Source organism: Berghia stephanieae, chromosome 6 (assembly GCF_034508935.2).
Source record: "Berghia stephanieae isolate SIO BIC M18660-M18661 chromosome 6, UCSD_Bste_1.3, whole genome shotgun sequence".
NCBI classification, from domain to species: domain Eukaryota; kingdom Metazoa; phylum Mollusca; class Gastropoda; order Nudibranchia; family Aeolidiidae; genus Berghia; species Berghia stephanieae.
This window is the reverse complement of record NC_088365.1, coordinates 25176905-25200849: the sequence shown is the minus strand read 5'-3', so window position 1 is coordinate 25200849 and position 23945 is coordinate 25176905. Positions and strand designations below refer to the sequence as shown.

Genomic DNA, 23945 nt, shown 5'->3' with positions numbered 1-23945 from the left:
CACGAGATATGTCATCACAGCTCATTATAAAAATGATAAAATAATGCCCAAAAAAATGGAAAACTAATTTTTTTTTAAATCAAAAAAAGGGGGAAAAAATTATCTTTATATCAAACACACACTTTAAAAAAAAAAGGAATTTTAAAAATAATTTTTTTAAATGTTAAAAATCCAAAAGATTTCCATACCTCAGTCTACATTGTAAAAGCAGCGTGATCAAAAACAAAGTCTTTAAACTAATAAAATGTCCTAAAAGGAAAGAATGGCCCTTCGACTCCAAAATACAAACATAGGTAAAACTCCAAAGAAACCAAAGACTTATCTCAACAATAACACCGTTCTTTCAGTTTTACCAAAGAATCCAAAAGAAAATTTTTAAATTCCACCTTGCATTAAGATGCACTTTTTAAATTGAAAAATATACAGCTACAATAATAATAATGATGATAATGTATTCTCAATATTCATTATCACTAACACAAATGAAATAACTAGCCAAGCCGGTTAATGATAATCAGTTAACAACGATATTCAATAGCTCTCATCATTGTGACATCACAGGTTATGTTTAGATTGCTATCTCAAACGTTAGTCAACTATATGACCTTTGAACAATTACAGTTATATTATGTACTACACGGGCCATCAACATATATAGGCCATTATAAGATTGGAGGAAGAGGAGGGGGGGAATTGACACACAACTGCATCTATACAAACTGATGAATGAATCATTAACTAACATGGGCATGCAGCCTTAGGGGCATGAATAGCATAACATAGTAGGCATTATTATTTATATATATATATATATATATATATATATTTACAGCTAATGCAAAGTAATTGACACCGATCATTGTGGACACCGACGTAACTTCCCTTAGACTTTGTCTTATCTCTGCACATGACGAGTCACATGATGAATGCGGCAGGTGGGTATTGAACTGTGAAAGGAGAAACGCTTTATGGCCATGTCAAGACAATCTGACAACCATTTTAGTGTGCAATTTATGATCAGCAACTATTAATAATGCACTGACCGAAACAAAAATAAATACCCAAAGCATTTCAGAATGTACCAGTAGGAATGTGATAGTCAAAAGAAAATGCAAAACAATGATGGTAAATGGGAGAGCTTGCGATTCAAATAACGCATTCAGCTATAGGCCCTTTAACACTGCATTATTTTATCGATTTTTGTTTTTTTCTGATTCATTGATGCTGAATCCTCTCCTTACCATCCATAAGAAAATTGTCACATTTGTTACGATAGAATGGGAACATGTTTCTTAATCAGATGTTTTGAACATCACACCATTTTATGAACAATCTTTGTTTTAGAAAGCGTGTTATGCTGCACAAAAATATGCATATCTAGTTTTACTTATTTCTAATGAATTTGAGTGTAAAAAAATCAAGTTTTGTGTTGGGTAGGTGTAACATTTCTGGAAAAATCATGAATACGTTCGGTAAGGATAGAGTTAACCCAGATCTAACTCCTCATAATTCTGTCCTGCACTCCTTCAGAGCCATAAGGCCCACGGGGCTGAAATTTTCCCCCTTTTCTATAGCATGAAACAGACATTAGAAATTGTTAGCCAACCTTTGGATAGGACACTAGTCTAATGCAATACAGTTATATTTCATCATCATCATTGCCTTTTTCACTCTGGGTCAGGGTGTAGGCCACAGACAAAACGGTTATATTTAGAAATTGATAAAAAGTGCAGCACAAATATATCAACATCGCACATAAGTCCTCAGCTTTTTGTCATAAAACATTTGTAAGTAAATAAAATAAAATAAAATTCCCTTTATTCATCACCAAGGGGAAATTTGTCTCTAGGGTCTATTCCAAGGGAAGATTGGAATAACCCAGACGTCAGCCGCAATGCACGCCGCAAATTGAGCTAGGGTGAGGTGACTTGCTCAAGGCCACACAGCGCAGCGGGTAATCAAACTCAGTACTTTTCGGGTACAAAGCAAAAACCAGAACACTGGATATCATCTGTTTCAACAACGTTTTATCAATAAAAAAGACAATAAACAATCTGTGGGGGAAAAAAGATAATTGACCAATGAAATATCTGTCCCCGGCCCAGTCAATACTCGACACAGTTAAAAACTAGGAAGCCTGAGTGACATCTTTCCAATTGAGACAGGGGAGCATGTCAACATTAATTAAAATGCTGAAATATGCAGGAAAGTCTCTGTTGACTCAATCGTTGATTTATGACAAGAAAGCCAGATTTTGGCAATAATACTAATAATAAAAATATGGGGGATTTTTGTTTTTGTTTTTAAGGGTTTTATGGTGCTTGCAATACATTTAGGTCATATCAGTGCAAGTAAAAAGGAAGGAAATTGGATAGTAAAAACATTCTAAAGGTACAATTTAAAAAATAAAAAAAGTAAGACAAAGAGGAAATCGTTCAAATAGGGAACAGATGTAGATTCCGGGAGCACACTATCAGTGTACTCTTAAAGTCTCACCCATACACCAGCACAACATCCCACTAAGAGGAATACACTCAAATTAATGTTTACAAATCATGTGCTTAAAAAAAACACACAAAAAACAGTAATAATAACAGTACACAACAACCAGAGAAATTATTTACCAGGAAAAAATGATCACCTCTCAAAACTAAAGCTATACATTCAACTTTCCATCCCATCCCAGGACTCCAGCCAGAGTCAGGACAAAACGAAGTAATCTCATTCCAAGATAAAGACAGAAAGCAATTGGAAAACAGATATCGGGGGATATAAGACACATCAAGTACCTCCCTGCCCATTATGAGAGGTCAGGAACCCCATCCAGTGACCATGATGGTAACTTTTCATTTAGTTACACCATATACAGAAAATATGTAAAGACAGACATACATGAAACAAAAAGTGCAAAACCACACACACACACATACAAACTTTAATAGGGCTTTATGTAATTTATCTAAAAGGCATATCATCATGATGGCAACATTAACATATGTATGTATAATAACATATACAACATCCTGAAAACGATGTCCAGTTTGCATAACCCAAAGCAGAAAACTTTTGAGTTTACAAAATGAAACCTGGCTGAAAGAAGCAGACTATTGTCGATAATTTCTTCAAATCTGATGATTAAAAGCCAGCAATAACTTTTATCTTCAACATCTGCCCCCATACAAACTCCGATCGACATTAACCCTCCAGCTATCATGGCTGATTTCAAGTTAAATCAATGTCTGACATTTGTCGGGACATGACTGTCATTTCCACTACTTTGAGTAAGAGATTTGTAACTGCCATGAGACTCTAGCTTCAGGAAAAAATAAAGTAGCATCACACTTACTCATCTCATGGAAAAAGCAATGGAAACAACTGTCGAATTCCGATTGATTCTTTCTGGTGTTATTTTTTCTTAGTTGAAACGGGGTCTGTCACTAAAAGGTTAACTTGAGACCTTGCATGTATCATCAGGTTCCACTTCCTTTTTTACATTTTTCTTATATATATATCAAGATTGACTTATATTAACATTTAAAGCCATCCCTCTCCTTACCAACCATGGGATAATCGTCGCATTCGTTACGATCCAATCAGCACTTTTATCATTCAGATTTCTTTTCTAAATCACACAATTGAAAGAAAAATAGCTATAAAACGTGACACTGTGTTGTAGAGCTCATTTTGCTGATCAGTATTATACATAGAATGTATTTTTTGCTTTTCTGTTTGAGTAAGAAAAAAATATTTTTGTGTTGGATGGATGTGAAAAGTTGGGAAAATTTTTGAAAAACGCTGGTTGGATTTAAGCACGCTCTGGACCCAAAACTGAACTTCACACAAAGTTAATTTTCCTATTTATCAATTTATCAGCATACCCATCCAAATGGACTCAGTTTATGACTATAAACACACTCATTTTTCTATCCAATTAAAAAAATAAAATGATATAATTAACCAGTAAACATGATTCATAAAATCGAAATGCTCTGCAGATGTTAACCACACAAATCTATCCCATCAACGTACTCATTCTACCCCTGTGCAATCATACGGACATAGCATGTCCGTCATAAAATCTATAGTGATAGCAATAGGCAGATTTTTAGAAAAGGCTGAGAATACGTAGATGTGGGTCAGGGTCGAGGCAAACCTGTCATTGGGAAATGCATGGATGCAATGCAGGAATTAGGAAGAGAAGAGCCCGTTTTGCAAAGGACAGCAACACTAAAACAAAACAATAAGATGAGGAGACATGAGAGCAAACCAATCACCACCAAGTTAAAAAAGCAATCGATCCATCAAACGTTACCTTTAAATCAAATGTTGAAAACCGAAGCATGACCAATGAAAAATTGCATAAATTGGACAATAATTAGACATATTTAATGCTTCTTAATCTCTAATACAATGCCTTCTATATGATGTTACTACTACATAGGAATGGTCTAACCTAAAAAAAAAAAAAAAAAAAAAAAAAAACTGTAAACAAAAATATTAAAAGAAATTTGAAGGGGCGAAAAACGTAAAGTAATTGGAACCAAAAACTAGAGGTGCCTAAATGAGCCAATAAGATGGAGAGAGAAATAAAGTGAGTAAATGTGATTCATATATAAGGGAAAAACAAAACAAACGACGTTTCAGCCTTTGTGATGTTCCCTTATATATGAGTCACATTTACTCGTGTTATCTTTCTCTCCATCTTAAACTAATTGGAGCTGAGGGATACTGACTTAACATAAAAAATCAGATCCCCTTATTGTCAAGGTCTGTCGAAAAGCAAACTCCGATTCAGGGGGACAGTGTTTATAAACAGAACACTTTATACCCCAACCTACACTATATTGTTATTTTGTTGGGTTTTTTAAAATTTAAAAATCAAGTAATCCACATGCCTTATAAGTATTTAGACATTACTGCATGTTACCAAGAGTAGCTACTACAGCAATGCAAACAATAAAACATATGACGGATTTGTGATTCCCATCAAAGTATTCTCGATTTTTATTTAATTACAAAATATAATCGCTTTTTAAATATTTTTTTAAGCGACTTCTGAATCAACAGTACAATATAGTGAAAAAGTGAAAGAGCTGAATACGGACACAAAGATCCCAAGCTCTCAGTTGAAAAAGGGAAGAGGGGGGTAGTCCAGGAACTGGCTCCCAATGCTTATAATCTGATATAAAATCATGCTTTATTAACAGTCATTGAAGTTTTTATGAGAAGTCAAAAATAGTTATGTCTTGCTAATCTTTAGAAGTAATCCTAGTGGATGACTACGTCCGTAGAGCTACCCTCTCGAGGCCAGGCAGAGTTGTAACAGTAAGATTGTGGATTAGAGCCCCTATCGACGCAAAGTTTTTATTCTCTATAGCTCTCTGGTACTTTTCTTCTCACTTCATCACTTCATTTCTTGTTAGAAGTGAAACCATGCTTTCAACAGTCTCTCAGCGCCTCAGAAAGGCAGGATAAAACACAGCACCAGACCTGCCACTCTACTGGTGGAGATAATCAAGACAAAGCCGAATACACCACGACATGTGGGGGTAAAACTTGGGACACGTGCATAGAATCCGATGATTTAGCACCAAAAAAAACAAACAAAAAAAAAAAAGAATAAAATTAATAAATAAATAATTTAAAAAACTGATAACCAACAAAAGGGAGGACTTCATAGTTTGACAGCACTTTTCTTGCTGAGTCACTTTTTTACAATGACTCCGGCCGACGCTATTATTACCAACTGTGTTTCCTATGTTTCAATATTGCAAATCTATATTCCATAGATCATCAATAATGCTCAACTTCATAAAAATTTAAGTTCCCAATCAACTGTATCAAAAAGATGTTAGCTCCATTTTGATTTTATATAAAACGATAAATATAACAAAAAACAAATTAATGCATGCAAACCATCTGAGAACATTCAAATTATATTCTAAGCTTACATGTATAATGTTATGCAAATCCTAAAATCAGCAGCTAAGGTGAGAGTGAAAAATCTAATCAGGTATTAAGCAAGTGCTTAAAAGCACTTCGCGGGAAGGCAGTTTACACAAATGTAAGGAGAAAATTTTCTCATTCCAGCTTTGATTATTATTATTATCATTATTATCTATATTCTTTTTTTTTTGTTTGTTTGTTTGTTGCTTTAGGTCTCTTCCAACACAATTGAGGTTATATGAGAGACCGCTGAAACAAAAATACAAGCAATCTAACAAAAATAGTACAAATGTAAATCAAAATCATAACCTAAATTATAAATAACCAAGAACAAACAGGCAGAATATTTACAGAAAAAAAAAAATCCCCTGTCAAAAATACAGTCACAAACCAAAGAAGCAGGATAGGCTAGTAAAGAGAAGAAGAAACGACATCACTATCGAATCGTACACCCATGCGAACATCATAGGTATATGATTCAAGGGCGATGCTCCCATCCAACCACCCGCCTATATTCTTTCCTGATTGAATTAAATAGTTAAAAACAAACTGTTTATGGTACCTTTGTACTTGTGGAAGACAGCCAAAGAGAACTTTTAAAAAATTGAGACAGAAAAAAAAAGAATAGAAAAAAAAAGAATAAAAAAAACAAAAAAAGGATAATTGGGCTAACGTAAAATTTTGATAAAAAACCTGGACGGCTGGATTATACGGTATAAAAGTATAAGCGATGGGTCTGCAATACCAATGAACAGTTGATGGATTTAGAGTCTAGTGTCTGCAACTTTCTAGATCACAATCGCTTAAGATATAAGACTAAGGGAAATACATAGTTTTAATGAATGTATGGTTTATCCTATAAAGCCAGTGTGAAAAAGCGCTAAGACTAAGAGTAAGAGTGGCATACTTTGAGTTACAGCTCTGTACATCCTTTACAGATATGATTGTTTTTTTAAAGACTCCAACAGTTTATAAAATAGATATAACAGTAAAAGGGGAATGTGTAATTAAACAGCAATGACAATATAGCAACGAATATGAATATGAATAGGGAGTATGGATTTACTGAAATTGTGAGATATCTGTTCGACCCCAGACAACCTCATGAGCATCACAACTGACCAAGCGGTAATTAACTCTACTACTATGATGGAAATGATGATACATATCTGACATACATACTCTAGAATCTACTCTACCCAATTATTGTTGAACTGGAAAGTATGAAAATTAAGTAAGTCCCATTTTAAAAATCTGTTTATGCAAAGTCGACTTATGTGAGACACACACACACACACACACACACACAAACATAAAGTGACAGAGATAGAGACAGAGTGGGTGTGCAAGAATACTGAGTTACTACAACTACAAGAGTAAAAAAATAGCTAGGCTAGGGATTAGTCACCAATGAACAAACAAATTCAATGAATAATTCAATGATCAAGAATGCATAAATAGAATTGAGTTCATACCCGTGAACACCTGAAGAATTCAAGATAAGCCCCAAACTTCGCATTAATCCACGTAATCAAAAGGAATTCTCAGGACCAGTGACTATCAATCATCAGTCACAACCACAGATTACAACTTACAAGTCACAACCCCATTTTGTACTTGTAGTGATCACATGATTAGTGCTGTCCTGAAATGAGTTCACCAACAATAATGTTGGAAATTGATATATCGACTGGTGTAGAGCAAATCTATCCACCATTCAGTCTAAATATTGTTAAAATTCACAATTTACATACCTCTTATGATACTAGGTACCTCTAGACTGTTCTGTTCCTTGTATTCCACGTTATATATAAACTGCGATGGTCTTTACTTAGCGAAAACAAACACCCTCCTCATACAATATGGCGCTAAATCCCGTGACCAGTGACGTCACTTTACTGTGAGGTTAACACATTTATCAACTTCCTGGTTCACACACATGTCTTTTGTTGACAGATTCCAAAATTAATTAGATATACCAGTACCCTCTTGGTACGTGATCAAGAGCAAAGTAAAACTCAGCGTTATTATATGGAGCGATAATGATACTAAATACAAAAATCTGATATTAATACAAAATAATTACTTCGGCACATTTGCACAGGCAAAACCCACCATGCAAGGCATGACCTCAAGTGAACTCGGGAAGAAATGCTTTGTCCTCACCAATAATCAATTTTCTTTTCACGAATTGTGCGATTTGATTATGTAGTAAGCTAAATATAGACTTACTAAAAGGTCTGGTCCCTTCAATCATCTTGTATAGCATACTGGGAGACTGCGAAAAGATGATTACCCTATTAATATATGATATAGATTTTAATAGGCGATAGTTATGGGCGTGGCACTGATTTTGTCAACGAAGTGGCAATTCGGAGTCCGAATTCGGACTCGAGTCTGAATAGTTTCACGTGACTATTCGGACTCAAACTCCAATGAGCGTGCACACACACAGGGGAGTACGACATAAAGTGGGCAGTATAGGCTGAGGGTGGAACTGATAAAGAAGAAATTATGTTTTGCCCTTATCACACTGACTCAGCTCAGGCTCAGGCTCAGGACTGTAGAAGGATTGTTGCCTGATAGTTGCTAAATCGTAATTTTGATTTCCATTAATTTTATGTAATATGAATAATTAAAATATTAAAAAGAACAATGGAGTTCAATGTAGATAAATGTGCAGTTCTTCACCTAGGAAAAAACAACAGAGAAGCAAACTATATAATGAAAGAAAAACCCCTGAAGAAATCCAATGGGGAAAAAGACCTAGGAGTATTTATTGATAGGAAGCTAAACTTCAAGAAGCAAATTCAAGATGTTCAATCTAAGGCTAGTAAAACACTCGGAATAGTGAAAAGAAATTTCAAGAATCTGAAAACAAAACACATGACCACCATCTACAAGACTATGGTTAGATCAAAGCTGGAATATGCTAACTGCATATGGTATCCGAAGTTTGAGGGAGACAAAGACTGTTTGTAAAGAGTGCAAAGGAGAGCAACAAAACTTATCACACACCTGAAAGACAAAACCTACTGTGAGAGATTGAAAGAATTAAATCTCCCGACCTTAGATTACAGGAGAAGAAGGGGAGATATGATCCAAACATATAAAATAGTAAAGGGAATAGATAGGGTAGAGGCAGGATTCCTTAAACCAAACAAGAACATTCAGACACGAGGAAACAGCAAGAAACTGAAAAAAGAACGTTTTAAAACAAATGAAAGAAGGAACTTTTTTTTATCTAGAATTGTAAATAACTGGAATAAACTGCAAGAAACCACAGTATCAGCACAAAATTTGAATAAATTCAAAGCAGAGTTGGAGATAAGCAACACCCTAGGAAACAAGTTCAATTATAAAAATTGGTCCAATCATTAATAGATGAGGAGGAGCGAAGGAGACTACACCAAGTCTAAAAGCTCTATACAGAGGTATCCAGGTAACAAACAAAAACTATACTGCCACGGAAGACTATTTCAGACTGAGTCCGAATAATTGGTTGATTGCACATGCCCTTTGGAATTTGAATCCGAATAGCCACAGGAGACTATTCAGACTCGAGTCAGAATGGCCGTAACCTTTTGTCAATTTAAGACGAAAAACTGGCTTTTGATAGAAAGTATGCAGAGCAATGATAATGGCCTTTTGGAGGCATGGGTGAATGTATAGATCAGTGGAAATTATTTAGCGTGAGTAAGAAATAAAAGATAACAGCAAGGACTCCAGTGATCAAACGCTGCCATTTAACAGTTGTCGGTTATTATTGGAATTGCAAATAAAAACTTTATTTCATTTGCACCCTAATTAGCTAGAAGCACAATGTAAAACAATTGGATGCCTCTATTAGTGCTTTATTATTAATTATATTATTCATATAATTATTATTTTAAAGAATTTTGTTATTTTTATTATTATTACCTACAATAATTATTATTATTACACTGCACACTTGAAATATAAATACATCTCTACAACACCAGATTTGATAATCCTAGCCTTCAGCAAAGCATTCGATGATGTGGCATATAAACATTTGTTACCATAAAAAAAGAATTAATAAAAAAACATCACTTATATATTAATGGTCATTTCTGTTTCCAGGTTATATCAAGATTAAGATTAAAACATTTGAAGGACCTTTTTCAAATTCATCCCAGGAAAATCTAGTGAGGCATCTTGTCCTTTTTCATATCGGATGTTGCCACGCCTAACATCAAGAAAATTAAAGTATTATCAGTTGAAATACAATGTCGGAAGACGCCCCTCCTGACTTTGGGTCTTCCATACTTGGCACACAGGAATAGTGAGTAATAATTAGAAAGAATACATTTAAATTCTGTACTGCCAAAACATGGAACAATCTGAAATTTAAAACTTAAAATACTAAAAATATTAATGAATTAAAAAATACCCTTGATAGGGAACTTTTTGCTTTAAATTTAGATACTTTAAAATAAATATACGACTGAGCAATTGTGATATGTCAATAAAAAGAATGGATGCTTATTGTTTGTTCTTATTTAAAATTTTCGTCCATGCTTTTATCTGTTTCTCCCTTTTAAATATTTTTATCTCAAAGAATATGCAATGTGTAATGTCCGATTTATTATTATTATTTATGGTTTAACTCTCTCCTTACCAGCTAATTTTAGAATTTCCCTAGAAAATTCACATCCACCAAGCACAAAAATAGACTTTTCTTACTCAAACAAAAAAGTTACAAGTGAGCTCTACAACACAGTGTTTAGTTTTTATAGCTGTAATCAGAGAAATCAGAATGAGAAAATTGTCGATTACATCGTAACGAATGTGACTATTTTCTTATATATTCAAGCTACCATTACAAATACACTTCAGAATGGTTAGTCTGAAATTCTCGGGTCTGAATAATTATTTCGGATTATCATTTTCATTTTTTTTTCTTTTTCAAAGGATATCGTCATCATCGTCATTGCCCATTTCACCCTGGGTCAGGGTATAGGCCACAAACAAACGGTTTCCATTACTCTCTATCTTGAGCTAACTTTTTTTCTCGTTCCATGTCTTATCACATCTCTGTTTATCAGATTCTTTATACATGGTGCGAACATTCCAAGACTCAATTCAAAGCTGCTTGTTTGGCGAAGACATCATCAGGTCAGCAGAGTCCTTTGGACTTTGTCTGTTGTCCTTCATAAATTCTGTCATTGCAGAAACTCTTCTGTTGTCCAAGCATTTGTGCTTTTGTAACAATTTGAGTTTTACGGAAGGGGTGTTAACCCTTCGACAACCCACAATCTGGAGGACCAGGTGATCAAAAGGGGAGATTCACACACCATAAGTCACCTTTTACGACACACTGGCTTGGCGTTGGGCTATTTTTGCATCCTCTCTGGTGAGGGACCCTGGATACCACACAGGGGATTCAAAGGATATCAACTCTTAAAAACTTCTGACATTTACAGGAGTTGTGCCTCTTTGCCGTCACTGGCATGCATGACTGTGTTTCATTTTAATTTTAGTTTTGTTTTTGTATAGTTTTATTATTGTTTTTAAAAAAATATTATTCTCATGTAATTTTGCTTTTCTTTATTTGCTTTATTCAATTTGAAACATATACAATACCTAACTTGGACAAACAATGAAATGAAGACAGAGGACGTCCAGACAGATGGGGGGGGGGGGGGGGGGTTGGCAGACTTTGGTGTGTGCAGGGGAGAGAGATTTGAGGAAATATAAATGAAGGGGCAAGACATATACGATACATTCAATGAGTGGTTTGATGTGACAGTACAAAATGCCACGACATGTTCTGGTTTTTTGGTTTTTAAAAATAATTGTTGTCAGGGATACCAACTCGTTCTGGATTAAGGGATGTTTTGGGATTAAGCTGTCGTGAAATTTTGGATTAAACTCAACTAATTTATCGGGGGGGGGGGGGGGAAATCTGGTCATTGGTAGCGTTCTGGATTAACGTCATTTCGGTTTAAGGGTTTTCGAATTAACCACTCTGAAGTGTATTGATTTTTTAGAAAAATATTAGAATTTATATTTTCTTTGTTCAATGCGAATTCAAATTAAATTGTGTTTTTTAAATAAATTTGAGTTCAACTCCAGAGCATACTTTGATAGTGGATTTTAATATTTTCTACTATCCTCAGTCTGCTTCATAATACAGTGCAAGCAGACAATAAAACAGCTTTACTGGGACGAATCATGCAGGATGGACTTTCTGAATAACTAAAATAACCCTTTTAAAAAGGAAAGAGCTCTTAATTTGCTCGATTTTATATGGATTTTGTTTTGTATTTTTTTTTTTTCATTTTGACACATAAATTGTCCTTTGCCCTATAACATTTTAGCTTATTCAAATGACAATAAGGTATGGGTTATCTCTAATTCTCAAGTGTTAAAAATGATTGATGTGTGACTTTATCTAAGATGCTTAAATTTACGGTGGCTATCCTTTCTATTCGTGTTTAGAAATAGTTATTGTAAACTCTGGAAATTCTAATGGAACTCATAAGGCTTTTTTTTTCCTTTTCACTTTTAGAATTGCACAAATTGGCAAAACAAAAGACTTTTGAATTGGAATGTGATAATAGCGCTTCATTTTTTCTTTTGTACTTTCTTTTGTTTTTCTCTCTCTTTTTTTTAACAGTTGGGAAGAGACTTATGTTAAGGAGTTACAGAATTTTGAAGAGCTTGGCGACGTTGGGGAAATATGGTAACAAAAATTAGAGTCAATGAAACAAATTAAAGCAAGTTTTGAAAGTCTTATATTTCTCCCTAAATTATTGTCTTTACAGCATTTGTTTATTTATTTGATTTTCCATGTTATGTACTGTGAAAACCACTTAATTGAAACTGTGCTGTTTTCTGCAAATATTCTTTCAATAGATTTATTCCAATAAATTAAACACAGTGGACCAATAGAAAATGGATGACTTGACATTTTGCTCCTCTTTGCCCCTTGTGTGGAACACAGGGGTGGTCCATTGTTGCATCTTAATGTAGAACAACTCGATATCTTGACTCATTTTTACCGTCATCAATCAGGAATTATTACCTCTCTATTTTCTAGCCATCGTAATGATATAAAACAGTATTGTATCGGAAATTTTTACTTCTCGTGTAAAATGAATTTATTGACTTAAATATTGTATTCCTATTTAATGACCTACACAAAAACAAACAAAAAAAGTGATCGGAAATTTATTTATCCCACTTTTTTTTCTAGTTGTCTACCCATATGATGAAATCAATTTTTTCTTCTTCATTATTAAACTTCAATGAATCTTATCCTTTTATTCACACTTCATGCTATTTTAGTAACCACACTGCAAAGTTTTACAAAGAAATTAATTATTTATCCATCTAAAATATATTTACTGCCCATCATACATGTGCATAATAATATGCCACTTTTATTTCAGAGCATTCTTATTTATTTCATCAATTTATTTGTTTTCCTTTATTTACTTATTTATTTATTTAAAAATGTTATTTATGTGCTTATCATATTATCCCTCCTTTCTTTAATATTATCTAATATAATTTTTATTGTTACGATGTAATACATGTTAAAATTACTGAAATGATAATAAAATATTATTATTATTATTATTATTATTATTATATATTATTATTATTATTATTATTATTATTATTATTATTATTATTTATTATTATTATTATTATATTTATTATTTATATATTATTACAAAGGGTCCCTGACCAAGAGCAACATTTGACATGTAGAGTGAGACATGATACTTGTACTGTTAGGCGATATTACTATTTTTTTATGACAGAGACAACACTGTTAACAGCCATGCACTCACTTTGCACCTGAGTACGGTGAGAGAATGTGAGTAAAGAGCCTTTTCCAAAGACTCAACTATGCACCGAGCGAGGCTCAAACCCAGGTTCATCCAATCCGAAAGTGAGGGTCATACCACAAGACCACATAGCTGCACAAAGCTCATTAAGCACAATAAGCATTAGATTGTAATTAATTACAACAACAAAAAAAGACCTGATGAAATAATGGTTAATTGTTTTGGGGTTTTTTTTAACGTTTGGAAATCTTTTATTTATCCAGATTTTTGTATTGAATTTATTTGCAGGTTTGGAGAAGACACGCAGGAACGAATGGTCCGATGGTTGTGCAAGAAATCTGTTTCAAAGGCATCCAAGATCATTGATTTGGGATGTGGAAATGGCATGCTTCTTTTAGCTTTGGTTAGTATAATGTTGTCCTCACATAAAGTAGTCCTTCAGAGCCATAAGCCACATGGAGCCAGAGTTCAACCCGGTTTCTATAGTGTGAAACTGATAAAATCAATTGCTTGCTTTCCTTTGGATAGGACCTTAGTCTATTGCAAAGTGCTTTCTGCCATGTCGAACAGACCTAGCTACCCATTCACTTCTGGTTAGGCAGGGGGAATCAGAAAAATTCTTGACTGCACCCGATATCAATTTTGGTCCCTTTGCGTAGGAATCGAGTGCTCTACCATCTGAGCAATCCAGACTCTCAGTCCTAACATAATGTTTTTCTTATAATAATTCTGTGGCCGCATGCATGAACCTGATAACCTACATTATAATGCAGCTGTAAAAATCAAACATAACGTTTCACGGAAAGCAAGGATTAAGTACCAACTGTGTTCTGAAATACAGTAAATAACCGGCAATATTTGCAGGGAAATAAACACTATTACGAACAGGCATTCATCTTTTAAAATGATAATTCTACCCCTCTCCCTAAATAGTAACGCGTAATGATGTCAAGTTTACAATAGTAATATGTGATGTCAGATTATAAATCGTTAAATTTCACCAAAAAATTTATTCTTTAAAAAGAAGTATTATTTAAGTGTTTATGATCATGTCTCTTATTCAAAGATGACGAAATCGGAATTTATTGAAGGGTACACGGCGACTAAAACTCGAACTTTTAGTTTGAGCCAGCGTTCCACTGGTGGGAGGGTAATTAATCAAGTTGTGACAGGTTGATGACTCATCATGCTACCAGCATCGGCATTTTCGCTACCTGTATTTTTTCTCTCCGATTCTGCATTTTATTGATATTTTCAAATAATCGTTGCTCAATAATCCGTTGACGTAACTTTTTCTTATTTATATATTCTTGTTCTTCATAATGCAAAGAATACTGTCATACCATTTGTATGGCTATGAACCTAATGGTTTTGCAACGCCACTCTCCATGAGTTGTACTATAATTCAATGCAAGATCATAACTATAATTGGTAAGAAACATGTGAATAAATAGCATAAGTCACCGTACAGGCAATAATTTTGGGATAATCAGAAGCAGGAGAGAATGAGGAAAAAGTGTATGTAAGTTTTATGGCCTGTTCAGACCTGGCAGTCCTGTGAGAGGTCTTGATATTGTGGTAACTCCTTATCAAATCCACCAGTATCCTGTCCACAAATTAGCCAGTCACAGTGATGACTGGAAGGTACGTGTTAGTGAGTGTCTTATAAAACTGATATCCAATCATTCCTTATGAATAAGATTCACTTGATGACATATTTAATTAATTAATAATATAAATTCTATGGTCTGTCGCGTTCCCGATCACATTGTCAGTAATAAATTTACTATGAAATATTTCTATCACTCTCTCTTCTATTTTCACACATCACAACTAACAAAGTTTCATGTCTAATCACAATACAAGCAACACAATTATGAAAACAAATAAACAAGTTTAACAATAGTTTCTCATCTATTTTCAACACCAACCAGAAAGGAGTGATATCATTCTAATATTTAGGATTACTATTCTGGGCCCTTCAGAAGTAAGTGACTACTGACGTCTGGTTCAACTTGAAGCAATGATGTTTCCATTGTGAAAGACAATTTTGCTTTTTCACTCGAAGTCCTCCTGCTCTTTTATCAATCTTCCCTATGCTAGAATGGAGCAGTTCACCACCTTGCTCGCCATGGAATCCTAACCATATCTTATATCGCTTCAGCCAGTCAATGCAGTGCATTTCCAATATATGTAATTTGGGGGTAATTGAGTGAGGGAATGCTTCTCTGTAATTCTGCAAATACCTTATGACGGCTTCCTCTGCTCTTTTAATTTCTTCTGATGACATGGGATTTGAATGTGATACTAATTTTTGTACATCTCTGTAGCTGTCATTTAAAGTATTATATTTGATCTCAAGTTGAATTATTTTCGTGATTAGGGTGTCTCTTTGGGTGTTTGTACTAACTGCATGTATAGCGGTCTTTGTTCTTTCTTTATGTATTTGTGGCAGTGATTGGCAATGAAGTGGCCACCATGAAATGCTTGTCTGACAATTTTATTCTGATCTAAAACATGTTGTATTGCTTTTCTAACTGGTCCGATGATACTTTCTTTACATTCTTTCATGTCATGCAATTTTTTCTTTATCTTTTTAAGTTGCTTCTCCCACCTCCTCTTTTCAAACATCTTTTGCCACAAAGTCTACATAGATTATTTAGTTTTGTTATATGAGTTTCAAGAGAATGTTCCATCCTTGTCTGAAGTACAAAAAGAATTATTTCAGTACCACAAATAAAATTAATATAAAAAAAATAAAATCACTCAACCAAAAATAATAATGTTATTTCACACAACGGATTGCCCAGATTTTAAATAATCATAACTTTTTTATTTTGTGTGAATTAAGTTTACTTCATGGACATACTAATTGCAAATTTATTGAATTATTTTAGGGTGTAAGAAAATATGACTCTCATGGTGACATAACATGTTTTAAAAATATTTTAATCAATGATATACGGTGGACAGAACAATTTTACTCACTAATTTGAAATATTCTTATCTGCTTTATAATCCAATTGGCACTTCACAAAAATATATATAATTACGACAGAAATTTAAATGATTTAAAAAAATAAGAAGAAATTGTATGTGACACATAGGTTTCCAGTATTAAATGATGTAAGGAGTGCATTTCTTATGCATTTTTTGACAATATCACCCTTGTTTTCGGACCTCCCTTACCTCCCCTTGTTTCAACTGACGAAGGTGCAGGTAATTAATCACTTGTGACAGGTGAAGTTCCCTGTTATCAGTGATTTGCCTGTGATCAGGGGAGTGGAATGGGCGACAGGGGAAGATGCACAGTGGGTGGCACAGGGGATACAGCAAGATCAAAGCAAAAACTAAAGTTTAGTTTTATTCACCATGGGTAGAATAGATGATTTCTTACACTCTCGTGCAGCAGTTGGGAACTTGTGTGTAAGAATTGTATATTATACTACTGTATTGTGGAAATAACATAGATCAGAACAATTCCCAAGAGTCAAGGTCAAATTAAACATCATAGGTACCATCATCAAGCCCGAGCAAATTCTCTTAATAATCACTTGAGTCACGGGTGATAGATTTACCCTTAATTTTTTTAAAAGGTTTTTAAGTTACTTGTATAACAATCTGTAAATAATAGTTTTAATATTTTTATATTTGCCAGTATTTCTCTGCTCATTGGTAAAAATTTAACATTTGGCTGTGCGGAACAATTTTGGGTATTTTGTCAGGTTATGGATGGGGCCACAGAATTGTTTTAAAAGTACATTGCTTGATAGTATGGTACAGTGGAACTCAGATACAATGGGGATTGTGGGACTATAAAAAAACCGAGTCCCTTATATCCATGCATATCCGTGTGGCTATGTAGTCTTGTGGTATGACACTCGTTTTCGGATAAGAAGGTCCTGAGTTCGAGCCTCGCTCGGCGCATAGTTGAGTCCTTGGAAAAGGCTCTTTACTTACCATACTCAGGTGTAAAATGAGTACGTGGCCATTAACAGCGTTGTCTTTGTCCAAAAAAAATTGTAATATCGCCTTACAGGCATCATGTCTCGTCCTACATGTTAAGTGTTGCTATTGGCCAGATACCCCTAGTTAAGCGCTTTGAGCATGTTTAGTGGATATTGCGCTATATAAAAGGCTAAAAAAAAAAGCTCAATGCACTACGGAATTTGAAGGGAAGCAATACTGAGGGAAATTTAATTTTAAATCAAAAAGGAACGCATTTCGAGTAACCTCCCTAAGTAAATAAATCAGAAAATGTAGCTGTGGCTTCCATTCTTGTAACACCATACCTCACCCCCTCTTACACTTACTTCAGGATCCAAGGCGGATTGGAACAATGCAATGGTTAATTCTTCCTTCCTCTTTATCTCTGCTTTCCACCCATTCCAACTGCGGGACTGACAACTGACAAAGTGTATTAGTATTTCAAAACTCAAGTAGCCCACAGTCCTCGCCTCAGGCTTCACATTAAGCTCTTCACCATCTCACTTCTCATTGGGCATGGTTACCTTATCAGTCACAAGACACACATCCCTCACTCTATGCAGCATAACGTGCTAGGGCTAAGTGTATCAGTATGTTGATTTATCAGTCACACGCCTCTCTCTAGCCTTTTGTTGTGTCGTCATGGATACACAAAGTTCACAGATAAACGTCAATAGTAGACACAATAACTGCAATTCACCCACTCCCACCTCATTTCCGTTCCCTATTAGTTATGTGTGTCATGTATGCCCCTCTCTTTTATTCTTGAGTAATAGTTTTCCTCAACTTAACTAAACTAAACTTGCAACTCACCATCCTCCCCCCTCCCCCCCCCCCCCCCCCCCCCCCCCCCCTCCTTTGTTGTAGCCGTATCCAAGATATATTTCCTCGTTATAGCCATATATAATTTTTATGAATTATAATGGCCGTAGAATGAGGATCTTTAAATTTTCCATTGTGGCCAAACTCCTTATGCAACAGAGGCCGTTATACGCGAGCTGTACTGCATCTCAGGCCCAGGCAAAGCCAACTGGTACAAGATGCATCCGTGATTCAATAAAAGTGACCCGATCCAACTTTTACATCGAAAAGAACAGGTCACAATAGAATTTATAATTTAGACTGCGATCAGGATACAATCTCCTGAGACACCAAATACATAAGATTTTTTTTTAAAAGAGAAAACTGGGCCTGTTTTAAATTTTAGGATGTTTCACTTGATTTGACTTCAAAAAGTCAGTTATTGCAGAGTGTTTCTGAAGGCCAGGAATCATTGTATAGACCTTGTCCTGAACTCTGGCAATCAATGATGTCAAATAAGAGAGCACCCTCAAGATGTTGTGCAAGGCTATTATAGCAGCAAGGCTGGAAACTGGTTCGGGTGGTGCAGATTTCTCCTCCTCTTACAATTTCATTGGCTGTATTGGATCAATTCAACAGATTCATTGGACAATAATCTCGCTTTTTCATTTACTGTTGAATTTTACCTCAGCCAAAGATTATTAACCAATTTATTATAAGTTGGATTCTTCTTTTTATTTTTAAACATGTTTTTTGTCAACATCGCTAGGGGTTAGTATGGCTCAGCTGTTCGATCTTTGCTTCGTACCCAAAAGGTACAGAGTTCGATCACCCGTCACTGCGCTGTGTCATCTTGAGCAAATCACCTCGCCCTAGCTCAATTTGCAGTGCTGCATTGCAGCTGACGACTGGGTTATTCCCTTGGAATAGACCCAAGAGACAAATATTCCCTATGGGATGAATAAAGTTAGTTGTATTTATTTATTGTTATGTCGATATTACTCTCGCATCGTAAAATTTATGTCAAATGTGCAAGATCTTTATTTACAAATTAATGTTTTGTACCCAAAAACACCTAAAAAAACCAACAATTTTGATATCGTGTCGATATAACTGTTGTCAATCGATTCGCTCTTCATCGTAATGTTATGGAGGAATACAAGTTGATAAACACTTTCATATTATAACATCTTACTGATTTATTCATTTCTGTTTCAGCCATTTTTTAATATGTTTTGTTTGTTTTTTTCACGGTTACCCCAATTTCATTGTTATAATTTGTTATGTTTTCTTCCCTTTGTCAGAGACAGGAGGGCTTCACCGATCTCACTGGTGTAGACTATTCAGACCACTCAGTCAAATTGGCCAGAAAAGTGTGTGAAGCAGAGGAAGTGTACGACATAACGTTTGAGGTAGTGATGATGATAATTTGAGCTTTTATTTAGCACAACATCCCCTAAACATGCTCAAAGTGCTTTACAATGTGTTCCTAGCCAACAGCAATACTTGACATGAAGGATGAGACATGACGCCTGTGAGGCGACATTACAATTTTTTTGGACAACGCTGTTTGCGGCGAGATACTCATTTTAAACTTGAGTATGGTGAGGGAATATGACTAAAGAGCCTTTTTCAAAGATTCAACTGTACGTCGCTCAGGACTCGAACCCAGGACCTTCCAATCCTAAGGAGAGTGTCCTACCACTAGACCACATAGCCGCCCAACAATGATTATATTACTGTTGATAATAATGATAAATGATGACAGTGATGCTAATGAAAAAGTAGTGAACGAAAATGAAAATAACAGCTTTTTAAAAAAAACATAACCTTAACTCACTCAACCCTAACACCGACTATATCCGTAGTTTACCCGTTACTTTTACCCCATGCCTATTTAATACATTTTTCCTGAGACAAATTATAGGCGTAGTATCAAAGCTAATGTTATAGTTTTTACATGTTAATGGTAGTTGAATAAAACTCACATGCTCATTTATAATACGTTTTTTCTTCTCCAATTTTGAAAAGTAGCAAAAATCTCTAGGATTGAGGGAGTTAACCCAGGACATTTCAAAGCCCTTCTTCAGCCAGGAACAAAAAAAAAAATTAAAACGATCATACTTCCTGTAAAGCCAGATAGACGAGAGAAAGGTTTTTACGTGTCCAGCCAGGACAAATAATGGCTGAAAAAGTCTTGTGATAAATACAGTGGAATCTCCATTAAGTCATTACTTTTAAGGTGAACTTCTGCTTAAAGTCAACACCTCTTGTTTGTTCCAAATGTTCTGTTCTTTATCTAAGTGTGGCCCATTGGTAATGGATAAAGTCAACTATGCTTCATTTTAAAAAAAAATTTAATTGAGCCTTTATACAGTGCAATATCCACTAAACATGCTCAAAGTGCTTTACATTTGTTCCTGACAACCAGCAACACGTAACATAAAGAACGAGATATGACGCCTGTTAGGCAATAGTACAATTTCCTCCAACAGAGACAACGCTGTTAACAGCCAGGTACTCATGTTACACCTGAGTATGGTGAGAGAATGTGAGTAAAGAGCATTTTCCAAGGATTCAACTATGCACTGCTCAGAGCAGTATTGGAACCCTGGACCTTCCAGCCCAAGGGCGAGAATTATGTATATAACTAGACCACATAGAGACACAGGTACGAGCAGCTTTGTATTTCCTTTGATAATGTGTACTCTTCTTTCAGGTATGTGACATTTTGTCATCGTCAATGGAATCTAGCAGGCATAAAAGTCTGTATGATATATGTCTAGACAAAGGAACATATGATGCCATAAGTTTGAAAGACACCACAGACCCAACAGACCGACAGAAATATATTGATCACGTGAACTCAATGCTGAAACCAAAGGGTCAATTACTCATTACTTCTTGTAACTGGACAAAGGATGAACTGACTCAACATTTTTGTAAAGGTAGGAAGCCAAAAGAATTTTGTAGAGTTAACCCTTACCGGATGTCAGATCGTACCGTTTTTACCAAGAGAACAAAAGATCTGATGACAAGATTGCATCATTGTCTCTACTCTTTTGATGAAAACAGCTAGATCTACGGTTACCTTACCTTAAATCTCACAGCACCAGGAGGAAAATAAGGCCTGTACATTTTCCTTCCATTTCATCCAGTCCTTTGCTACAGTTTTTTTTTTTTTTAATTGGGCATTTATATAGCGCAATATCCACTTAACGTGCTCAGTGCGCTTTACAAGGGGTCCCTGGTCAACAGCAACATTAAACATGTAGGACGAGACATGACGCCTGTTAGGCGATATTACAATTTTTCGGACAAAGACAACGCTGTTAACGGCCAGGTACTCATTTTACACCCGAGTACGGTGAGAGAATGTGAGTAAAGAGTCTTTTCCAAGGACTCAACTATGTGCCGAGCGAGGCTCGAACCCAGGACCTTCCGATCCGAAAGCGAGTGTCATACCACTAGACCACATAGCCGCACGGCCCTCTGCCAGGAGTGCTAATCAATTTTAAACCTTTCCTTTTCTACCATCCTGCCCCATCTCGTTTTGGGCCTTTCCTTGCTCTATAGGGTCCATCCTTATGCCTCTGCAGAATTTATCTTATAGGGTCCATCCTTATGCCTCTGCAGAATTTATCATCTAGGGTCCATCCTTATGCCTCTGCAGAATTTATCGTCTAGGGTCCATCCTAGTGCCTCTGCAGAATTTATCGTCTAGGGTCCATCCTAATGCCTCTGCAGAATTTATCGTCTAGGGTCCATCCCAATGCTTCTGCAGAGTATATTGTCTCGGGTCCATCCATATGCCTCTGCAGAATTTATCGTCTAGGGTCCATCCTATTGTGTCTGCAGAATTTATCGTCTAGGGTCCATCCTAAAGCCTCTGTAAAATTTATCGTCTAAGGTCCATCCCAATGCCTCTGCAGAATTTATCGTCTAGGGTCCATCTTAATGCCTCTGCAGAATTTATCGTCTAGGGTCCATCCTAATGCCTCTGTAAAATTTATCGTCTAGGGTCCATCCCAATGCCTCTGCACAATTTATCGTCTAGGGTCCATCTTAATGCCTCTGCAGAATTTATCGTATAGGGTCCATCCTTATGCCTCTGTAGAATTTATCGTCTAGGGTCCATCTTAATGCCTCTGCAGAATTTATCGTATAGGGTCCATCCTTATGCCTATGCAGAATTTATTTTAGTGTATTCCTCTTAATGGGATCCTGTGCTTGTGCCTGGAATGGACTTTTAGGTGATCTCAAACTAACTACACTGATAGTGTGCTCTTGGAATCTACATCTGTTCCCTATTTGTACCATTCCCCTTTGTCTTACTTTTTCCTCAAGTCCTTTTAATTGTACATCCAGAATGTTTTTACTATCCAATTTTCTTCCTTTTTACTGGCGCTGATTTGACCTTAATGTGTTGCATGTGGTGTAAAACCCTTAAAAACAAAAACAAACACTTAACTTTTTCTGTCTCTGTCAATTCCAAAATTCTTTCAATCCTTACACATACTTATGCCATCTTATTTTCTTTTATTTTCCCTCTCTTTTATTTCAGCTTTTCACCTGACAGATGAAATTCCTGCCCCAAAATTTACATTTGGTGGGAAAATGGGGCAAAAAGTGACATCTTTGATATTTACACGCAATGAATAAGTGAAGTGCAGCAGGAATTGTTGATCAGTAATTAACTCACTCAACCCTAACACCGACTATATCCGTAGTTTACCCAGGCTACTTTTACCCCATGCCTATTTATTACATTTTTATGAGACAAATTATAGGCGTAGTATCAAAGCTAATGTTTTTTGTTTTTGCATGTTAATGGTAGTTGAATAAAACTATCTATGTACATGCTCATTTTTAATAGATTTTTTCCAATTTTGAAGTGTACGAAAAATCTCTAGGATTGAGTGAGTTAATCTGCATATTAATGTTATTGAATTCTTTTTGTATGAATTTGATGTAATTAAAAGATTTGTGGATGTATTATGAAAATAGTGCCTTGTGCTTTTCTTAAACAGAATTGGCTGGCACAATAAAGTGAAAAATCGCTATACCAACCATCTCACTTATAGTAGACTTGATAACAAGCACGGGTTGTAAATTCATCATTTCATTTGTTATTTGAAATGAAATTCCCTTTATTCATCCCATAGGGGAAATTTGTCTTTAAGGTCTATTCCAAGGGAAGACTGGAATAACCCAGGCATCAGCTGGAGTGCAGCTAGCACCGCAATTTGATCCAGGGCTTGGTGACTTGCTCAAACTCAAGGCCACACAGCGCCTCAGCGGAGGGGTGATCGATTAGGTACCTTTCGGGTAGGTATGAAGCAGAGACCGTACCTCTGAGCCACGCTGTCCCTACTTTTCCCAAGTACC

The 23945-nt window shown here is 35.5% G+C and overlaps 3 protein-coding genes across 8 annotated transcripts in view; 2 read left to right on the top strand and 1 right to left on the bottom strand.

The window, feature by feature from the left end:
* Positions 1 to 7825, bottom strand: part of LOC144974750 (ras-related protein Rab-7a-like) — a 25951-nt gene extending 18126 nt beyond the window's left edge. The window contains exon 1 of one of the 3 annotated variants that reach the window (XM_078917976.1): positions 7701 to 7825. The gene's annotated coding sequence lies outside the window, so the exon portion shown is untranslated. Of the gene's footprint in view, positions 1 to 188; positions 465 to 7421; positions 7564 to 7700 lie in introns of those variants that run through there. The other 2 variants (XM_078917978.1, XM_078917977.1) reach the window with 2 other exon arrangements.
* The window catches only part of LOC144974752 (uncharacterized), a 357750-nt gene that overhangs the window by 43549 nt on the left and 290256 nt on the right, over positions 1 to 23945 (top strand). The gene's annotated exons all lie outside the window — the stretch shown is intronic.
* Positions 7857 to 23561, top strand: LOC144974749 (EEF1A lysine methyltransferase 2-like). Of its 4 annotated transcripts, none has more exons than XM_078917971.1 (7): positions 7857 to 7938; positions 10051 to 10252; positions 12590 to 12655; positions 14058 to 14172; positions 19862 to 19969; positions 21277 to 21505; positions 23122 to 23561. In XM_078917971.1, exons 2-7 carry the CDS (start codon positions 10197 to 10199, stop codon positions 23217 to 23219), a joined length of 672 nt encoding a protein of 223 aa, XP_078774097.1. In that variant the 5' UTR covers positions 7857 to 7938; positions 10051 to 10196; the 3' UTR covers positions 23220 to 23561. The 4 variants fall into 4 exon arrangements, with proteins under 4 accessions (XP_078774097.1, XP_078774098.1, XP_078774099.1 ...); XM_078917972.1 differs by having other exon boundaries at positions 7873 to 7957; XM_078917973.1 differs by having other exon boundaries at positions 7880 to 8157.